Genomic DNA, 19,706 nt, shown 5'->3' with positions numbered 1-19,706 from the left:
GTGAAGCTTTGCAGATTGGTTATTCCTAAAACGGAGGGTAGCTTGAAAACACTGACACACCTTTCTCTTTTTTTCTTCAGATGACATTAAATCAAACTTTTTGATTGTTCTGTGTTATGTTTTTGTTTTTGTTTTTTAACTCTAGGGGAGGAAAAAAGAGTGTTGCAACAAAATGCTTAAGAAACCACTGTCTCTTTTTCAGTTCCTTGTTGAATTCTGTAAACTATGAAACTAAACCGGTGGTTCCGTTTCCATAGCTCTTCGATTTAAACTGTTAACTGATGTGTAACTCTTTTGTTGGCTGCAGAATTTGTCCATTTGGGCTGTTATAACAAAACATCTTACCTTGGTAAACATAAACAAAAAGTCTCGTTCATAGTTCTGCTCGAGGGGGAAGTCCGAAATCAAGGTTCCTTGTGCTTCATAAAATGAGGTGTTTTGCTTCTTTTTGTTTTTGTTTTGTTTTGTTTTGTTTTCTGTGTCCTAACATGATTGAAGGAGCATGTAAGGTCCTTTGGAGTGTCTTTTATGACCTAGTAACTCCCCACTCCTCAATACTATTTCATGAGGAATTAGCTTCCTACATGTGACTTCTGGGAGGATTACATTCTAACTTTAACAGTTCTTAAGACATAAATGTCATATTGTTGTACGTGATGTCCAAAGTGGCCTTTACTTCGAAGAACCCAGTTTCTCCAAATTATCATACTGCAAATAGCAGAAAGCAATAAGTAGCTGTCTAGATAAGTGAATAATTTTATTTATTTATTTATTTATCTATTTATTTACATCAACTCAAAATCTAAGAATAAGAATCCTCTGTTTGTTCTTTATGAACACAAGTATATCCTTATTACCCTTTACCTTTTAGTTTTGTTAAGTTGACAAGATACAAATAGAAGAATAATAGTAATAGGGCTCTAGCAACAGTCACTTGGTTAAGGAACAGTCCTTCCCTTATAGGAACATGTGAATGTTGGGTTTCAGCCATACTAGGGCCCCATTATCTTTAAGAAAGTTTTATAACCTTTTTTGTACTTGTTGGTAATTTCATACACCCATATGCTGGTTACTGTAATCCCTCCCCACCAATCTCTCCAGTCTCCCTCCCATCCCTCTCCAACCTGCCTCTCAGCATCCTGTAATTCTCTTCCAGACACTGTGATTTCTTTCCTGCTTTGGGAGCCCCTGAGTTTACCCAGGACCATCTGTGTGACCATGAGCTTAGAACTATCTACTGGAGCCAGGCTCAAGGAGCTGGAAATCATTGACAGTTGAGTGCTTAATCCTAATCAGAACATTTATATCACGCATCACTATCTCTAAGGCTCAGGGATTATTGGAGAAGAGGGGGCAGAAACATGTAAGAGCTGGAAGAAAGGGAGAAAGTCTGTGAGATGCTGCATTTTAGGCATGGCATAGTCAAGACAGTCATGGTACAGTAGCTATGGCTGCCTGCAATGGATCTACATAAGACTGCCCACCAACAATTAATCATGAATTCATGAGAGGTCAATGGGGCTCTATGCCTCTTCACTGAAATAGTTCCCAGATGGACTCTGGGGTGAAGGACCTACAGAAATATCCACCACAATCTTTTGTCATGCACTGAGTTGTTACTGAGAGGCAGGCAGACCCTGCACTGCCTCCAGAATTGTTATCACTCTGGCCATCAAACCTACAACCTGCTGAGAAGCTCTGATCTACAGTAACGGTTCCTACTCATTCCTTATCTTCAAATGTGTAAGAGTGATAGAAGAAAAAAGGCTAGTGCTCATTGTATACTGCACAGGACAGCTTTTGATAGCTGTTGTATGTTGTATAACAGTTTGCCTTTTTCTTTAGCTTGTTGTCCAAAGGGTACCAAACAAAACACTCCCTAAATAAAAAAAACAAGAGTATTTCTTAAATAATTATCCAAGATCTGGCTCATGAGTAAAAAAAAAAAAAAAAAAAATTAAGGTTTATGAATTATATGAATTTCATTTAGTGAGAGTTTGAAGGAGACTTTCCCTGTACCAGAGAGATAGGCAGTCACTATAATGATAGGCATAAAGGGCCAGTGAGGTGATTCAGTGGATAAGGGCTTGCAATGTCAAGTCTAACCACCTAAGTCTGATGTCCAGAATCCACATGGTAGGAGAGAACTGAGTTACAGTTGTTCTCTGACCTCTACACACTTGCACATACACTAAATAAATGTAAAGAACATATATGCATGTATGAATATGTATACAAACACAAATTTCATTCTAATAAGCAACTATGAGGATCCAAGGCAAATAGGGCCTTCAGCAAGTAGGGTTTTTCTTTTTCTAAAAATGATTTTAAAATATAATTAAAGAATTAAGAACAGATAGTTTTAAACACCATGGTTTAAAGAGGAAGAAAATTTATTTCAGGAAAAATATTATTAGGCATAAAACTCAAATCAGACAATACTTAAATAACTCATTGGATTTTTATTGAATAACTAACACATAAGCCATTTTCTTTTCTAGACTCTCCATTTTTCCAGTTTTTTATTATCTAGTGGGAGATAGACTATGTACATAGCTTAATGTTGTACATTATGACAAATGGTCCTTGGGTAAAACAGACTCTAGGTGGCCTGAAAATACCCAGGGTGGACTATTTACTTTGGGCTCACCTAACAAGGTTCTATGGAACCAGTGATTCCAGCTGGAAATGGAAAGATGGGTGAAATATGAACAGGCTGAAATTTCATAGATTGCAGACTTATTAAAGAAGTACAAACAGTACTTCTTCCGTGTTACCATGTAAAGAATCTGGGTATACTAAATACAACCACACACCAACGAATAATGAAATAGGCAATTATAACAGTGTAACAAAGAATAAAGTGCTTGGAAAGTACAGAGGATGGGTTGTCAGATAGTGAGTGGATTAGATCAAGGGAAAGGAGGTGGTACTAGAGGCATCAAAATCTGAATTGAACTGAGCAAGAGAATGGAGAATGTTATGCTCAATGTCAGTTGTCAACTCTAGATGAGATCTAGAATCACCCAGGAGATGAACTCAGCTTGCCTGTTTAGGATTATGTTGATTAGGTTTTCTAAAGTGGGAACTTGAGTAGAGCCAATATGGGTGGCACCATTCCCTATGCTGCGATCCTGGACTGTCTAAAAATGATAATGTGAACTGAGCACAAGCAGTCATCATTTTCTACTTCTTCACTGTAGATGCAATGTGAACAGCTGCCTCAAGCTCTGGACTGCACTCTTGAACTGTGAAGCAAAATAAATCCATACTTCCTTATGTTGCTTTTGTCAAGTTATCTAAACACAGCAGCAAAGGTATTTTATACACGCTAAGGCAAAAACAAAAACAAACAAAAAAACTAGGAAAGGATTTTATTCCAAAGCAAGTCAAAGAAATTAAGACAATAAAGAATTTTAATGGAGGCCAAGAAGTATAGCTCCATGGCACAGTGTTTGCCTGGTACACACAAGGCTTTGTGTTTGATATGCGGCACTACACATACACATATTGAAAGGGAGAAATGAAGCATATTTGTGTGCTGACATAACTTAATAAAGAGCAAGAAACAGTTAAAACAAAAGTATAATGAACCTGCCTGCCCCTAGAGGCATTGTATGTGTGGCTGTTGTGTACATGTGAGTCAGTAGGTGGCAGAGAGAAGCTATGTCTATGCTTAGTGTTCTGACCTATTGTGATGGTTTGTATATGCTCTGCCTAGGGAGTGGCACGACTTAGAAGGTGTGGCCCTGTTGTAGTAGGTGTGTCTCTGTGGGTTTGGGCTATAGGACCTCATCCTAGCTGCCTGGAATTCAAGTCTTCCACTAGCTGCCTTCAGATGAAGATGTAGAACTCTCAGCTCTGCCTGTATCATGCCTGCCTAGATGTTGCCATGCTCCCACCTTGATGATGGACTGAACCTCTGAACCTGTAAGCCAGCCCAATTAAACGTTGTCCCTTATAAGACTTATCTTAGTCATGGTGCCTGTTCATAGCAGTGAAACTCTACCTAAATCACCTATGAACATTTGAATGATTAGTAACCTAACGTACCCTGAGAAAAGCAAGCCTGAGTCCACCACTATTCCAGTGCCAGGAGGTTTCCTGGACAGGGAGTGAAGGGAGCTAGCCTAAGATCATCACTAGTTTGGCACTGTGCAGGCCCTGACAGGCTCCTAGGGTGGGGAGCAAGCTGGAGACTAGAACTCCACCCATGGGCCCCAGGCTGGAGAAAGACCAAACAGATGATCCACGAGGGTACTCAGGCAAGGAGAGAGAGCCCAAGATGACTCAGACAGGGAGCTAGCCTGAGATGATCAGCCTTTTGCTGGCTGCAGCACTGGATAGGCCAGCTGGCACAGGGGAGGAGAGCTTGTCCTCGTAGTGTGGGTGCAGGAGGGCTTGTGGGCTGTCCAGCTCAGATCCAAGGCTTTGAATTGGTACACCCCAACATGCACCCCATAGATGAGCTGCTAGAATGAAGGGGCTGGTCCTAGGGCAACAACAGGATATATGAAGAGTCCCAGGGAAATTCCAGTATTGCTAGTATAGCGAAAGCCAGAGGCTCTTATACCAGACCAAGAGCTCAACGCAACCAACATTTGCAAGACAAGAAATGTGGACAAAAAGAGTATACTGTAGGACATACCGTGAGGCACTCGCTATAGCTTCTGTTGGCAGGGGAGGTTGCAAGGGTGGAAGGTGGGTATGAAGGGAGGGGAGATGAGTGGATTAGTGTGCATTTGAAATTCAAGCAATTAGAACAAATAAAAAGTTGTAAACAAATGTACAATGGACCAAGTGATGCCTTTGACTAGGTCTGAGGTCTGGAATATGTCTAAAAAACCACCAGACAAATGGTTTAGATAGCGGTTCTCAAAATGGAGTTTCTATACAAACAGCAATAGCCAAGACCCAACATAAATGCAGAAGTATAATCTGGTCATTTGAGAAGTCTGCAAACTGATGTTTATTGAAACACTACTCAGAACAGGTACACTATGGAATCAGCCCACAAGTCTATCAGCAAATGAGTGGATAAGAATGTGGAGAGGATACATGATGAGACTTCATTTTGTCAGAAAGGAGTGGAATTATGATACCCATTAGGAGGAAAATGGATGGAATGGACAACATCATGTTGAGCCAGACTCGGTGATTACAAGCATATTTCATCACAATGAAAGATTAAGGAAAAAGAAAAGAAGCCTGTACACGATGATGCTAGAAAGGCCAGTGAAGAGAGTCATTCTCCATGCTGAAGAGAGCAGCATTTTCTAAAGACAACAAGACAGATGCCTACTCCACAGTGGCTGAGGGGCAAGAACTGTTTACACTGCAGTGAGTTAAAACAACCCAAAGCCCTGGTCCGGACTCACGGAGGCTCCATGAACTGCTAATAGCCAGTGCTGGAAGAACTGTTACAATTGCACTTATCCAGGGCCTCAACATGAATGCTGGAGCACACAGTTCATTTATTGCTTACAAGCAACAGCTTGTTGTCTTGAAGTCAATTTCAGACACAAACACATTCACTTTACGGACCTTTTACAAGAGCTGTAGGGCACCTGTAACAACTGTCATTTGAAAACATAAAAGGGTAGGCTTCTAATTTCTTTTCTTTTTTTTTTTTTAAAAGCAAAACATTGCCAACTGATTATGTGTCAACTTGAGTCACACTGGCTTAATCTGTGAAGTGGTCTGACTTTTTATACATCTTAGCATTGAACACTGGCCTTGGCTTTCTCAATTACAGCTGTGTTAGCTGTGTGGTGACCCAGGATCTTTCTTAAGCAAAGATGTAAGCTCCTCACACAGCACTTTTCTTTATTTCTTTATTTGGGGAATGGGGTTATTTGGCTTATATATCTTGGATCACATACACAGAGCATTTATATTATTGTCTTTGCTTCACCACCAAAAGAGTTTCAAAGTTCTCTAAGTCCATTTTAATTTTTACAACTTTATTATTTGATACTTAAAAGTAGAGAAAAAGATTGATCATTTCTTTGTGAGAAAATATGATTTCCACTTGATTGCTCCATAGCCTAAGTATAACGGAAATACAACACACCTAATTTTTTTGATATTCAGATAGTTTTGATTATTTTACTATGACAGGAAATGTCCTTCTTTTACACGATTCTTCGAATGAGTATCTCATAACTTCTTCAAGAGAAACTCCTAGAATAAATACCAAGGTGCCAGAAACATGGCACCAGTTTACAATCACAGTCCCATCTCGAGCTCGTATTGGTTCCTTAGCAGTGTAGGGAAGTGGATGTTCTCACCAGTCTTCCTTGCTGTCAGTTTAATAGGGAAAATGAGACAGATGTGCTCTCGGGCTTTGTCTGGCAGGCTGTCTGCTTTCCTTCTGGGTCCTGGAGGAGCCGGGATCTTGGTTGAATCGCTAACAGTGTCTTTCTTTCCAGGCAAAGGCATGAAGGCTGCGTATCTTTCCCATTTTTGTTTAAGCCAAATTCCCCAAAGACTAGAAGTAGAAAGTCTTCTTGTGTCAGCCATGCTGTTTTAATGTCTTGGTGGTAAAACGGAAAACTGGGCCATGTTCTGAAAGGAAGAAAGTAAGCAGAGATGACAAGGACTACAGGAAGCAGACAGTATAAGGACCCCAGCACTTCTCTGAAAAGCAACAGCAGCAGCAGCAGTTAAAAATCGTAAACAAAACAATGGAATCCTTGAGATGCTATGGATTATAGGAAGGACTCATGGGACACATATTTATTAAAACTTTTCAGATACTTCCCACATTAATCAAAATTTAAAAAACACTAATTAGGGCAGGCAAAATGGCTCATGGGGTAAGGGAGCTTTCCACCAAGCCTGACACTTGGGCTCAATTACTGGAACCCATATGGTGGAAAGAGAATCAAATCCTACAAGCTGCCCTCTAACTTTCACACACTCACCATGGCACCTGGATGTCCACACACACACACACACACATACACACACACACACACACACACACACACCCCACAAGAAAAATTAAAAATGTAGCTAAAGGAAACCACTAACCATATGTGGGACATTAGGAGCAACTCTGATTTCTTGTTTGTCCTTCCCTTCTGTGACAACTGTGCTTAGCAGTGCTCATCTCAGGGGACTGCTGTGAAAATCACACATGTTCCTCCACAGTCTCCCAGCTTAAGGGGTTCCTCTACCCCTTATCCTGTATCACTGTAAAGTCACTGAAGTTTTAATGGGCCTCAGTCAGCAACACAATGAGATCTTCGCCATCCTAGAGAGTCTCTGGGTATTGTCCTATAGGTTGTTTCTGGAGACAAGATCTCACTATGTCACCCCAGCTGACCTGAAATTCACTCTGTAGACCAGGCTGACCCTGAACTCACAGAGATCTACTTTCCTCTGTCTCTCAACTGCTGGCATTAAAGGCATGTGCTGCCACACCCTGCGGCTGGGTACTGTGATAACTCTTTGGAGCTTGACGCAGAGAGCTGATTGATGTTTGTGGAATGAACTAGTGAATGAACAGATGATATGCATTTCATTATATACATTTTGGTACCTAGGTGATTCAGAGTAAAAATTATTAGTCCCATGTTCCTTATTACTCCAGAGCGAAGGTCACGGTACTCAAGTTTGTCTAAAAGACAATTCTCCAACCTTCAATTCTTCACTTCATTTGAAATCTGATGAATGTTACACTAAATGACTCGCTTTAAAGTGAGTATTTACATGACCACACAACAGCAGCTTCAAAGGGATCACTGATCTGCACCATCTCAGAACGTCTTTTAGGGAACTGACTTGGAACATGAAACTGCGGTGAGCATAAGGCTGGATCATCATAGCTTGTGAGTCCAAAACTGGCTTGCGAAGGCCACAGTGAGTCATGGTTCCAGCAAACGAACTTGTGAGTGGCCTGAGTACATCTGTTTGAAATTGCTTTGTCAAACCACTGTTTCGTAATCAGTAGATTTTTATCTCCTGTCCCCCACCCCCACCCCCACATCCTCCCAGAACTAGAATAATCACAAGATCCTTTTGCACCTTAGCTGCGACAGAATCCTTCATGGAAGGAAAATTATGTACTCATTAAGTAAACATTTATCTCCTAAGTATCCAGTGGGATATCTCCGCTGAAGCCGGGAGTATCTCCTCTTAGGAAAGATATTACATTATAACATTCCTGGCCTTCCCAGTCCTACAGGCTGAGACCCGTGGGCACAGCAGTGTGCTGCACAGTTCACTGGAGCGACTCTCCAACATCGTTACGACTCTACAACTACGCTGTGCTGTGGCATTCCATACGAGACAGAAAACATTATACTACCTTAACTTACTACCTTACAATGGCTTCACTATGCTAACCCTGTGGCTCATTCCTGGGGGAGGTGCTAATTCAGGTAGGGGTAGCTCCTATCTCCCTGCGCCATCCTCTCAGTGACTGTCAAAGGGTCCAGGAGCATAGATAAGGTCTAGGACACCTGGAGGTACTTTTCTTTTTAGGTACAAGAAAAGGAAAAGTGGAATGACGGTAAGGCTCCTTACTCACCCCAGTTAATCAAGTCACAAAGTGGCCATTAAAAATGGCGCTCTCCAAGCTTACAGTTTAAACCATATCCTGAGAACAAACACTAGAGTTGAGAGTCTACCAATCTGCAACGTGTCATTTAGGCACCATTAATAATCGCCTTGACTTCATGTATTACTGGCCTAAAGAAGCCATTTCCCTCCACTTTGTCACTGATCTATTGATATCCTGGCTATAAAGGCCTGCCTACAGCCTGCATCAATCTACCAAAGAGAAGAAAAAAAAACTGAGCACAAGGGAAGCGCACACTCTTGAGCCTCCTGAGCCAAGATGTAAGACAACTCCAGGACGACGGAAAGAATCTGGGGCGCTAGAGGACAAAAAAGCTTGTTGGAAAAAAAAAAAAGAAGCAATGCCAGCCTGTACAAAACGCACAAGGAGATAGACCAAACTGAAGGTGAAAGACAGATTACAGTTACAAGCCATAAAACAAGTCTGCTTATAGACGTAAGGACGCTTACCTTCAGGTTACGGAGCGTTTCTGACCATTCCATCGACCCTATGTGAGGTATAGTAGTGAGGAGTAAACTTTTGGCTTTATTGGCATTTTCTTTCATGGTCTTTAAAACCCCATCCACTGACACCTGGAGAGAGAAGAGCATAAACTGCTTTTCATGGAACACTTAACCGTGTCCCTGCCTTGCTCTGGTGTGGGACATCTGTCTCCCTTCCGAATTCATCTTGAGGAATTTCGTTCTCTCTGAGGGTGTCAGGAAGCTGGGATTATCAGGAGTGGGTTACTTAGGTCAGGCTGGCACTGCTGCTAGGAACGGGGTCTGGGAATTATAGCGAACTCTCTCATTCTTGTGGTTTGAATGAGAATGGCCCCACAGGCTCATCTGTTTGGATGTTTGGTCCCCAGTTGGTGGAACTGTTTGGGAAGGTACTGAGGTCACCCTACGGCTCTAGTGCCATGCCTACCTGCCTGCTCCTGTACACCCTGCCCTCTGGGCTGTGCGCCTCTAGGAAACTCCTTCTTTCTATAAGGTGTCTCAGTCATGTCTTATCACAACAATTTAAAAGTAACTGAGACCATGAAATGGGTTCTTACCAGATGTACAGTCAATCAGTTCAACCCCTTGAACTATAAAAACAAGGCCTTCTTTTTGGTCTAGAAGCTACTTCTAATGGGATTTTTCTCATAGCTGCCTGAACGGACTAAAACAAACCTGTGCTGTAAGCCTGTTTACTCCAAATTTAATCCTCTGAGCCCAAACACTGCCCTTCACCTTAGGGGAAAGGCCTTAACACAGCCCAATGTTATTTCTGAAAAGCTCAAGGAAATATCACAGATGTCAAGCAGCAGTAGCAGCCGCTGCTGCCACCACCACCCTTCTTGGTCCATAGAAAAGTAAATTCCAGTCCAATTTGCTACACTGGATAACTAAACAGGAGCTAAATATTCTAAAAGCATCTTTTAAGGGGGGGGGAAAGGAAAGTGTTATTTTTATGACTCATAGTAAACAGACCGGTGGTTAACACCATAAACTACACCCAAGAGCCTAAAGAAACGAACAAACCAAGACAAACCACCTGAGAAAAATTCCAACTCACTCTGTGTTATCGTCACAAGTCACCATTACAATGCTTAACATTCCTTCTGTATCTAGACCCAGCATCCAATACATAAGACCGAGGGACACATGTGTAGGAAGTTTATAGGAAGCTAGAGTGTGGGAGACTCAGCAGGCTCCTCCCCTTTCCCTGTTCCTCATCCTTTCCTGTGAAGCAGTCCCTCACTGTGTAGTACAAGCTGCTTTCAAACTCAGGATTCTCCTGCTTCTGCCCCCCAAGTGCTGCTGTTTGGGCGTGTGCCAACTGTGCTTAGCATCTTAAGTTCCTGTACAAGACAAAAAAAAAAATTACTTCTAGGACTGGGGATATAGCTCAATGGCAGAATGCTTACCCAGCATAAATTGGGCGCTAAACTGGCTCTTCAGAAACTGGTGTATATATTTGTGTGCACGTGTCTGTATGTGCGCATGCACACAGAAGACACTTATAACATGCATATTATTTATGATATTTAACTAGAACTAGAAATTTGCTTGAGCATATTAAGTAACTATAATTATAATCTAATTACTTAGCTACCTCCCGCGATGTTTCTGGATTAAAATTATGGAGGTATAAATTAAACATGACTGGGCATGAAGACTGAAGAGTGTGGTTGGGCTCATATGTTCTCATGTTACTATCTACCTTTCTGTATGAATGAACTGGTTCATAGGGGAAAGTTTATCACCAGGCCCAGAGCCTTGCCTTGCTTTATCCTGCTTAGAAGACAGCTCAGACCCAAGGACATGAGATAAAATTGTGTCTCCTCATCCTCCTCGCTTCTACAAACACCAGGACATGGTGAGGAAGTGTGAGCGCCACAGCAGCAGACGCTCAGCAACCCTGCGGCACATGCAGAGGTGCAATTTAAGGTGTGTTATCACATGCAGGCATTTATGGCAGCCAGAGACTCAACCTCAGTCATTTTAACTCTTGTCTATATATTTTCCCTGTTGACTCTGAACTAACTTTGTTTCTGTTGTTGGGTTCCATTCATAATGCTCTTCCTATTGACCCTGTGACTCACTTCAAAATCGAGCTCAAACTTCCAAGGTTCACTTCTTTACACACCCACACCCGAGTGGTTTGAACTCTCCAAACCTCTTGCTGTGATCTGACTCTTGGCTGCCTCCCATGAGCTCATGATCTGAGCACTTCTTCCCCACCTGGCAGTGACACTGAGAGATTAGAGTTGATTCTTTTAGAGGCAGCCTGTAGATGACAAAAGTAGGCTAGTTGGGGTGAACTTTGTGGGAGTTTATACCCAGGCCTAGAGTTTCCTGACTCCTGCTCCTGCACATGTGAACAGTCCTGCCTCTCCTTCATGGCTTGGATCTGCAATGGACACCACAGGCTCATGTTTGAGTGCTTGTTCCTCAGCCAGTAGAACCTTTAGGGCAGTGGTTCTCAACCTTCCTAATGCTGTGACACTTTACTGCACAGTTCCTTGTGTTGTGGAATAAATTAACTCCACTGCTACTCCAGAACTGTAATTTGCTACCACTATGAATTGCAATGCACGAGGTCTAGGCAACCTCTGCGAAAGGGTCCTTTGAACCCCCAAAGGGGTTGTGACCCACAGATTAGAACCAGTACTAGGAGGTTGGGCTTGACGGTTGTTGCAATGACTGGGATAACGGCCTTGGAAGGTTATTGCCCCATTCTTGTTCAGTCTAGCTCTCCTTGCTTCCTGGGTGTGCCACAGGAACTGCTATGGTGGCTTCCCCACAATCTGTTCTGTTCAGTGTTTTGGTTAAAATGGCAAAAACAAACAACACACACACACACACACACACACAAAAGCACAAAGCAGCGAGTCATTCCTCTGCTCCATGCACTGGCTTTATTTCAGAAAAAACCACACTAAATAATTTGTTGAGTGTCATAAGGAAACTGAGGTGAGTTTAGGCCACTCTAAAACCTTGTCATGTCAGGCTGTAATTTGTTTAAAGCACAATGACACAGATGGCCATTTGAGCAGATGCCATGTTTACAGGTATCTTTCTTGTGGCATTACTTGTCTTTACGCTTTCCCACTCACAGAAGTGAGCCATGCACCCATGTGGCATTAAGAGCCATCGCTGCCTCTGTAGAGGAGGCGTCTAGCTGTCTAGCTTGAGACTGATGAGAAAATCTGACAGGAAACAATGTGTGGCCAGGAAGTGACAGAAGGCTAATATTTCCCATTAATTGAAAACAGCTTCTCTAGATCATGGAGCTGGGAGGAGCTCTTAAGCTGACAGGCCAGATATAGTCGGCCTCAAAACTCTCCTATAAGAAAATACAAAGAAACACCTTACGACTAGCTGCAATGAGAATAAAGCAATAAAGCCTTTACTAAAGCCAAAGGACCAGGATTCGTTTGTGTTGCCCGGTAAGTACAGGCCAGTGCACAGATGACACGACTAGGTGACTCAGTATTGTGTATAACTGGATGGGGAGAAACAGTTGCTGGGACAGTGGCCACGGTATGATGAATAGGATAGGGACTAGGCTTGCTTTCTCCATGAAAATAAACATAAATAGCCATAGCACAAGGAAACCACATACAAAGTAAATCTTTCTCTTTAAAGGAAGGCCCAGGTCTCAGTGATTCTCAATATATCTATGTGACCACGATGTAGTGCCTGCACTGTTGATTCTCAGCACTCCCTGACCCTCTGTGGGTTCCAATAGGAACTACAGAAAATATCTAACAAAGCCTAGCAAAGGCCCTGAGAACAATCCAAAGAAAACCAATGAGAAATTCTCTTGGTGGCTGACGTCCACACCTCACGTGATCAGAAGAGACTCCCACTTACTGCTTCTTCATGCTCCTTCCAACAATCATAATCGGTTGCCATGGCAATGCTTGCATAACAAATTCCAGCCTCTTTAGCAAGCACCACCTCTGGAACAGTGGTCATATTGATAACATCCGCGCCCCAAGTACGGAATATAAAGCTTTCTGCCCGGGAGCTGAAACGAGGCCCCTCAATTGTGACTATCGTCCCCTTTGAGTGGCACCGGAGTCCAAGCTTCTTAGCTGTTTCTATGAGGACCTGGAAAAGGAGGAGCACAAATCACACACACAGTCCAAGATCTTACCTTTCTGCTTTAGCAAACTAATTACCTAAAGTAGATTTTGTTGTCATATCCTTAGGGCACCTAGATCATGTTACATCCTGAGGGAACCTAGATCACTGAAAGAGGCCATCACACCCTGCACTCACACACTCAGGTCCACTGCAGGCACAGCTCATAGCTGTTAAAGAGAAACACACCAGACTTTGGTTTATGTACTTGAATTCCATTCACTGTTTAGAACGTAGGAAGGATATTCTGGGGTTTCAGCCTGGACTGAGGTCTCGGGTCTTGACCTATCACACTGAGTCGGCTAACGTATCACTTGTTACGCACAGCTCCAAAGTCTGGCCCAGTGCCATCATTTCCCAGAGTGCAGCTGGCCAGTCACTGCTCTTTTACATGGACTCTGGCCTTTTGGAACAAAGTCTCTCCCCGCCCCCCCCACCCCCACCAGCTTGCCGCCCCTCCAAAGACATATGGCGAAATAAGAATGGCTTTCCTGATTTTTTTTTTTTTTCTGTCCAGAGATCAACTTATCTGGGCTTCCTTACTGCAAGGTTTTTTAGAAACATTAGTTGCATCAGAAACAGTTCTGGGACTGGAGAGATGGCTCAGCAGATGAAATGACTCTGCTTAAAGTAACTAATAATGGATATATTCTTAGCCAAGGGAAAGGGCTCATCAGGTAACCACTGCTTTTCAAAACCAAAGCTGAGGGATGAAGAGGGATACCTACTCAGCCAACTGATTTACCTGCAGATAGCGTTCCAAGCTCTTCTGATACACCTGTAAGGGAGACTACTAACCTCTCTTGTTTTGGGGCAAAACGGTTCAGCCATTGGGATATGGCACACTCCTCTGGCACTGCAATGACTCCCATCATAGAAGGTCTGAGGTCTAAGGGATGTCCTAGAAAGACAAGGTGGTGAGGTTTTTACTACAGTTAAAGCACTGGCTCTGCCCTCTGAAGCTTCTAGGTCACTTCTTATCCAATAGCTGTAGATAAGTGAACGTAACCCACAGAGCAGCTTCAGGTTTGAACTGGACTCTTCTAGCTTTGGGCTGACTGTAACACACTCCTAACCAGGAATGAAAGGGTACTCCCTGAGACTGCTAAGTCAGGACCTCAGGGAGGGGCAATGACCAATCAAAGTCAATCTGAAACTTTTATTATGACGTACACAGAAGAGTAGGCTCCATGAGTAATTTCCCAGACTCACACAAGTTCCCCCAACTGTACAGACTCATTCTATTTGTTAGCTTTTTCATAACTGCACATTGTATGAACTGAATGAGATGACACCCATGTCTCCCTAAAATCTAAAAAACCAACCAACCATACAAAACCAAACAACCCCCCCAAACCCAACTTTTTAAACAATTGCTTTGTTTCAGATCCATACAAAGTCCTTACCCACAGTTAACTGTGATGTCTTTAAAGTAAAAATAACTGCTGCCTCAATCCTAGTCCCATTTTTCTAGGTCATCGTGTAAATCAGCTAGATTGCCCTGCTCCACTGGTAATCTGTCTCTTGGTCAGCTTGTTTCTACCTGTTTTAACTAGTTCTCACTAGTTTTTTTATTTCAAGTTGTTTTGTTTTGTTTTGTTTTTTTCTAAATTCTGTTTTTGGAACCCATAAAAGACAGGCTAAAATGAACTCACTGCCAGTTAATTCAACTTCTCCTTGGAAATTTTCAGAAAAAAACTACCAACTACTTTTTTGAATATATTGATTTTTCTAAAGTTGAACTACTGAGTAACTCAGGGAAAACCCCTATCTCCTGCCTCCGTTTTCCTGCTGAGGGGAGACGAAGCAAGGATGGGACATAGGAAAGCTGAAAGCAGAAAATCTGGTGTGGAGCGGGAATGGGGCAGAATGGAAAATTCTTTTTGCTGGTTCCACTTACACAGCTGGCATAATTTGGTACTGTTCCAAATTGACTATTCCTTGGGCTGGGTCCAAGTGACTCGACTTGGCATCAAAGTCATCTCTCTGTGAGCTGAAGAAGCCCCACTGCTGTGGAGGAAAGTAAGCTCTATGACTCTTGACTCTTTCTCAGGCCTCAAGGAGAAGTCAGAGCTTACCCCATGGCATCCAGCTGAGGTTGAAGAATGGGTCACAAGACAGCTCTAGCCTACATCAACAGGGTTTTCTCTGGAAGACTGACCAACAAAAGGATGCCTTGTTATCACCTCCAGATCTGCCTAGTTTTAGTTTTGATGATGAGTCAAGTTGTAGCAATGTTCCCATTTGCAACAAGGATTATAAAGCAAGGACACTAAAACGTCCAGTAGCTATGGCAACAGGTGTCCAGGCAGGAACACCTATCTTAACAACATGTCCACTGCTTCTGTCTCCCCACATCTCCGCCTGTGGCAAACACACTGCGTGTTGCTATGGTACTTAATACTTGTTGACTGGTCTTAATTCCTTCCTTCAAATGGGGCAGTTTACATTTTTCCTTCTTTTTGTTCTTCAGGACAGGGTTTCTCTGTGTATCCTTGGCTGTCCTGGAACTTACTCTATAGACTAGGCTGGCCTTGAACTCAAGAACTGGGAGTTAAGGGGCGAGCCACCACAGCCTGGCTTACATTTTCCTTATTAAATGAAGGTATCTAATACAAGTTACATAGTTATAGCAAATTCTGTATATTTTTCATTCTCCCCCTTTTCTAATAAAACATAGTACTCACTGGGCCTGGAGCCAAATGACTTTGACTCTAGTACTCAGAAGGTGGATCTCTGTGAGTTCAGGCCAGGCTGGTCTACATAGTGAGTTCCAGGACTGCCAGAGCTACAAAGTAAAACTCTACCTCAAACAAAACAAAACAAAACAAAAAACATACAAAAATAATCCATATGCTCATCTCATAGTAAGAAAAGTGAGTCAATCAAGTCGCCCTGGTAACATAGTAGAGACACCTGAGAATTAGCTGCAGGTTGAGGACCCAGAAAACTCGGCCCCTGGGAAGAGAGGAAAAGTAACATTAAAAGCAACACTTTTCTCTTCTATTGTAGTAGCCGCCAGCAGCTAGGCAAACTGGGTCTCTGGAAGAGAGGCAGGAGCCTGGGAAAATAGGGGAATCAGATGGTGAGAGAAAAATGAGAAGAGTCGAGGTTCCTAATCAAGGTCCAATGTCTATTTAGAATCTGAGAATTAAATAAGCAGGGAAACCCATCCCCCAGTGAGCCAGGATCTTGTAGCCAAATTAGCATCTTGTCCTCCGGAGGCAAGTGAAGCAGCTCAGCCAGGTGTAGCTCCTAGCAGGAGAGGCAGAGAAGTGGCAGAACTAAAGGGCTATCTTTATCTTAGGAAGCTCCACCCAAGTGGGCTAGCTGCTTTGTAGCAAGGGCAAGGTTGGCTTCAGCTCCCTTGAGGTTGGGGGAGGTCACACTCCATGAAGATAAACCTACTTGTGGCATCTGCCCCACTAACCCAAGTGTCACTGTGCTCTGTGAAATGGTTAGTAATCAAAAGCTAAATTGCCGTAAATAGAACATACCCACACATGGATCATAAACTGAAGAACTATCCACACTAAATGAATTCCGACAGAGCGAGGGGTTTAAAACCAGAGCTGAGAAACAACAAGGCAACCCCAAAGGAAATCCTAAAGCAAATGTGAGTCACCCGTGGAACTCCTGACTTCCTCTGAGACTCTGTCAGAGAACCTGCATCTTCTCCAACTCAGTACAAAGCCTAGAACAATCTTGCAGATGCAGTATTGGAACAAGAGAGGCTGCTAACAAAGTCAGAAAGGTCACCTCCCAATTTCAACCAAACTAGCCCATACAGGTTCACAATTTTTGTTTTAAGGTGTGTAGTTCAATTGTTGTTGAGTGATATGGGCCAGAGATGTAACTCATCCTTTTGTTTCAATTAAAGACCAACTAACTAACCAACCAACCAAATGTGTCTTGTACAAAGTCCTCAACACCCCAAACTATATACATTTAAAACAAAATCCTCACAGCATCATATAAGGCTTGTACAACCTTCAGATTTCTATGTTGAAATCCTACCCCTTAAGGTCACAACATCAAGAAACTAAGACCAGGTCATGAGTAGCAAGCACACTGCATCCCCATGACTGGTTCTAGGGCCCTTAGAGGATCCAGGGAACCAAGTCCTTCCCTTTTTACTACACGAAGACACACAGTAAGATGATGCCAAGAAGGCTAGCTCTTCTCAGACACCAGATCCATTTTCTGGATCTTCTCAGCCTTCTGAGAAATTTCTGTTGCTTAGCAGTATATACTATTTTGTTATGGCAGCTGATATAGACTAAAATACCCACTTGCTTAAAAGTGGCTGCCCCTCAACACACTCAGATGCAATTGTATCTCAGTGTTACATTTGGGTCATGCCTACCCCACAAGACAACCACAGGTTTATCCATAGAACCTACGATTACTTTACCTTACCTGGCAGAGAGAAACAAAGGTAGCATATAGCTAGTATGAAGCCGGCTTCAAAATAGAATGATAATTCTAGATTAATTATACGGGAACATCATTATTACAAGAATCCTTAAATGTGCAAGAGGGTAGAAGATGTGTAGATGTCAGAGTGATAAGAACTTCATCCTTTAGTGCTGGCTGTGGATGGATGTGGGCCTAAGCCAAGGAGTGTAGAGCACAAAAAAGGGTCAGGATATGGACTCCATCTTAAGCACCACCCATAGAGTAATATAGACTGGCTAACTGCTTAAAATAAATAAATAAAAAAGGCCCAGTGAGACTCATGCTAAACTACTAACCAAATAATACCAAGATGACAAATTTTTGGTTAGCTCTTAAGTTTGTAATTAATTTGTTAGAGCATCAATAGGACATGGATACACTTGTTTCTATAGTTTGATATATGATCAACCCAATCATGATTTGTATAGCAGTAAAGAAGTCCTGCAGAGGGTCTGCATCCTCTTCTAAAATAAAGAGATTAACTTTGTCTCCTAACTAAGCATGGACCAATTATCAGGCTGTTTACTATTCACTGGCTGCTTGCCTCTGGGAAAGTCACTCTGATCTCTACGCCTCAGCCTCAGATCTTCCTCTATTTAAAAGTGGGGGCAGGAGAGACAAAACCACACACCCTATATGGGCTAAGTGAGGGTGGAATGAAATAATATAATACAAGGGGCTGGCACTGGCCACTGCTGCACATGGAGCATCTGCTTCTGTACTCTCTTCTACCAACATGGGAGTTGGCATTTTGGTGGGCCACATGTAAACCTCTAAATCTGCTCAAGGCTGTCAAACGGGTAGATGCTCTCCTGGTTTCCTTTCTGTTGCTGTGACAAAATACTCTGACAAAGAGCAACTTAGGAGGGAAAAAGGGTTTTAGCTCACAATTTCAGGCTGGAGTCCATCTCTGTGGGGGAAGTTCTAGTGAGAGAAGAAAGGTGGTCATATCACATCTACATGATACAGCAGAGAGACTTTACTTAGGACCCCTGGGTAGGGAATGGGTGCTGTCCACAATCAACTAGCTTTCTTGACATCAAGATACCACCCACAGACACATCCATAGGCCCACCTGGCCTTAATAATTCCTCACTGAGACTCTCTCTTTCTAGATGATTCTAAATTGTGTTAAGGATGCCAGTTAAAACTGACCAGCTCAGGCACTAAAATAAAACCAGGAATGCACAAACAAAACATCTCTTTGAAAGAGTGAAGGAGACACATAATGCTCGCACCGCCAAGAGAAATGAGTTCAAGGTAGTCAGAGAGACAACACTGGGATCTTTCAGACACAGCACAGCAAAAACAAAACAAAACAAACAAAAAACAACCAGTAGGCTGTTTCTTAAGTAGAGATCTTTGAATTAGCTTGTAAGTGTTAGTCAATACTCTCCCTTGAAGAAATGTAAAGCTAAAAATGCACCAGAGAGAAACACTTGTTTTCCAGAAAACAAAACCATCACAACTTCTGAGGTAGTTTCTAAATGCGGCCTCTGTCCCTAGTAAGCCCGGGCACGAGTGTAGAGTTGGTCAACTGCCCCAAAGGCGACATGGCTTTGCTCACAAGGATGGTTTCTGGGGAAGAGATTCTCCCAGCTCTTTAGGATAATTCCAATCTCTGGAGTACACCCAATTGTTTAATACTTTTAACAACAACAACAACAGAAAAAAAGAAAGAACCCAATGGGTGTTCAAACATCAGTGATGAGACTGGCCACTGAAGAGGGCTTCTTTATTCCTCCTTACAGTCTGCCATGAGATCTTGCTATCAGTACACCAGGCCACATAAGAACAAAGTACACCAGGCCACATAAGAACAAGCGTTCTTTGTTCTTGGGAGTGTTAAGAGCACTTGTTGGTCACAGAAGGCCCTTGTTTGGTTCCTAGCATCCATAAGGTAGCTCACAGCCATCTACAACTCTAGTTCCAAGAGATCCAACACATTCTTCTGACCACTGAGGGCACCAGACATTCACAGATGGAGTGCACACACACATACACACAGGCAAAGTTCATACCCATAAATAATTCTTTTAGAA

The 19,706-nt window shown here is 42.6% G+C and overlaps 1 protein-coding gene and 1 pseudogene across 2 annotated transcripts in view; one reads left to right on the top strand and one right to left on the bottom strand.

Annotated features, from left to right (window-relative positions):
* The first annotated feature begins 3,597 nt into the window (after window positions 1-3,597).
* On the top strand, window positions 3,598-3,720 carry LOC116097329 (annotated as a pseudogene).
* Window positions 3,721-5,818: 2,098 nt separating this feature from the next.
* The window catches only part of Mtap (methylthioadenosine phosphorylase), a 42,236-nt gene continuing 28,348 nt past the window's right edge, over window positions 5,819-19,706 (bottom strand). Inside the window, exons 5-8 of one of the 2 annotated variants that reach the window (XM_031377829.1) lie at window positions 14,005-14,107; window positions 12,934-13,173; window positions 9,037-9,159; window positions 5,819-6,567 (exon numbers count right to left, since the gene is read on the bottom strand). In XM_031377829.1, the coding sequence (XP_031233689.1) occupies window positions 6,529-6,567; window positions 9,037-9,159; window positions 12,934-13,173; window positions 14,005-14,107 (505 nt within the window). In that variant the 3' untranslated portion in view covers window positions 5,819-6,528. Of the gene's footprint in view, window positions 6,568-9,036; window positions 9,160-10,731; window positions 11,345-12,903; window positions 13,174-14,004; window positions 14,108-19,706 lie in introns of those variants that run through there. The other variant, XM_031377830.1, reaches the window with a different exon arrangement.

This window comes from Mastomys coucha, unplaced genomic scaffold (genome assembly GCF_008632895.1).
Source record: "Mastomys coucha isolate ucsf_1 unplaced genomic scaffold, UCSF_Mcou_1 pScaffold18, whole genome shotgun sequence".
Classification (NCBI taxonomy): Eukaryota; Metazoa; Chordata; class Mammalia; order Rodentia; family Muridae; genus Mastomys; species Mastomys coucha.
This window is presented reverse-complemented; position numbering and strand designations above follow the sequence as displayed.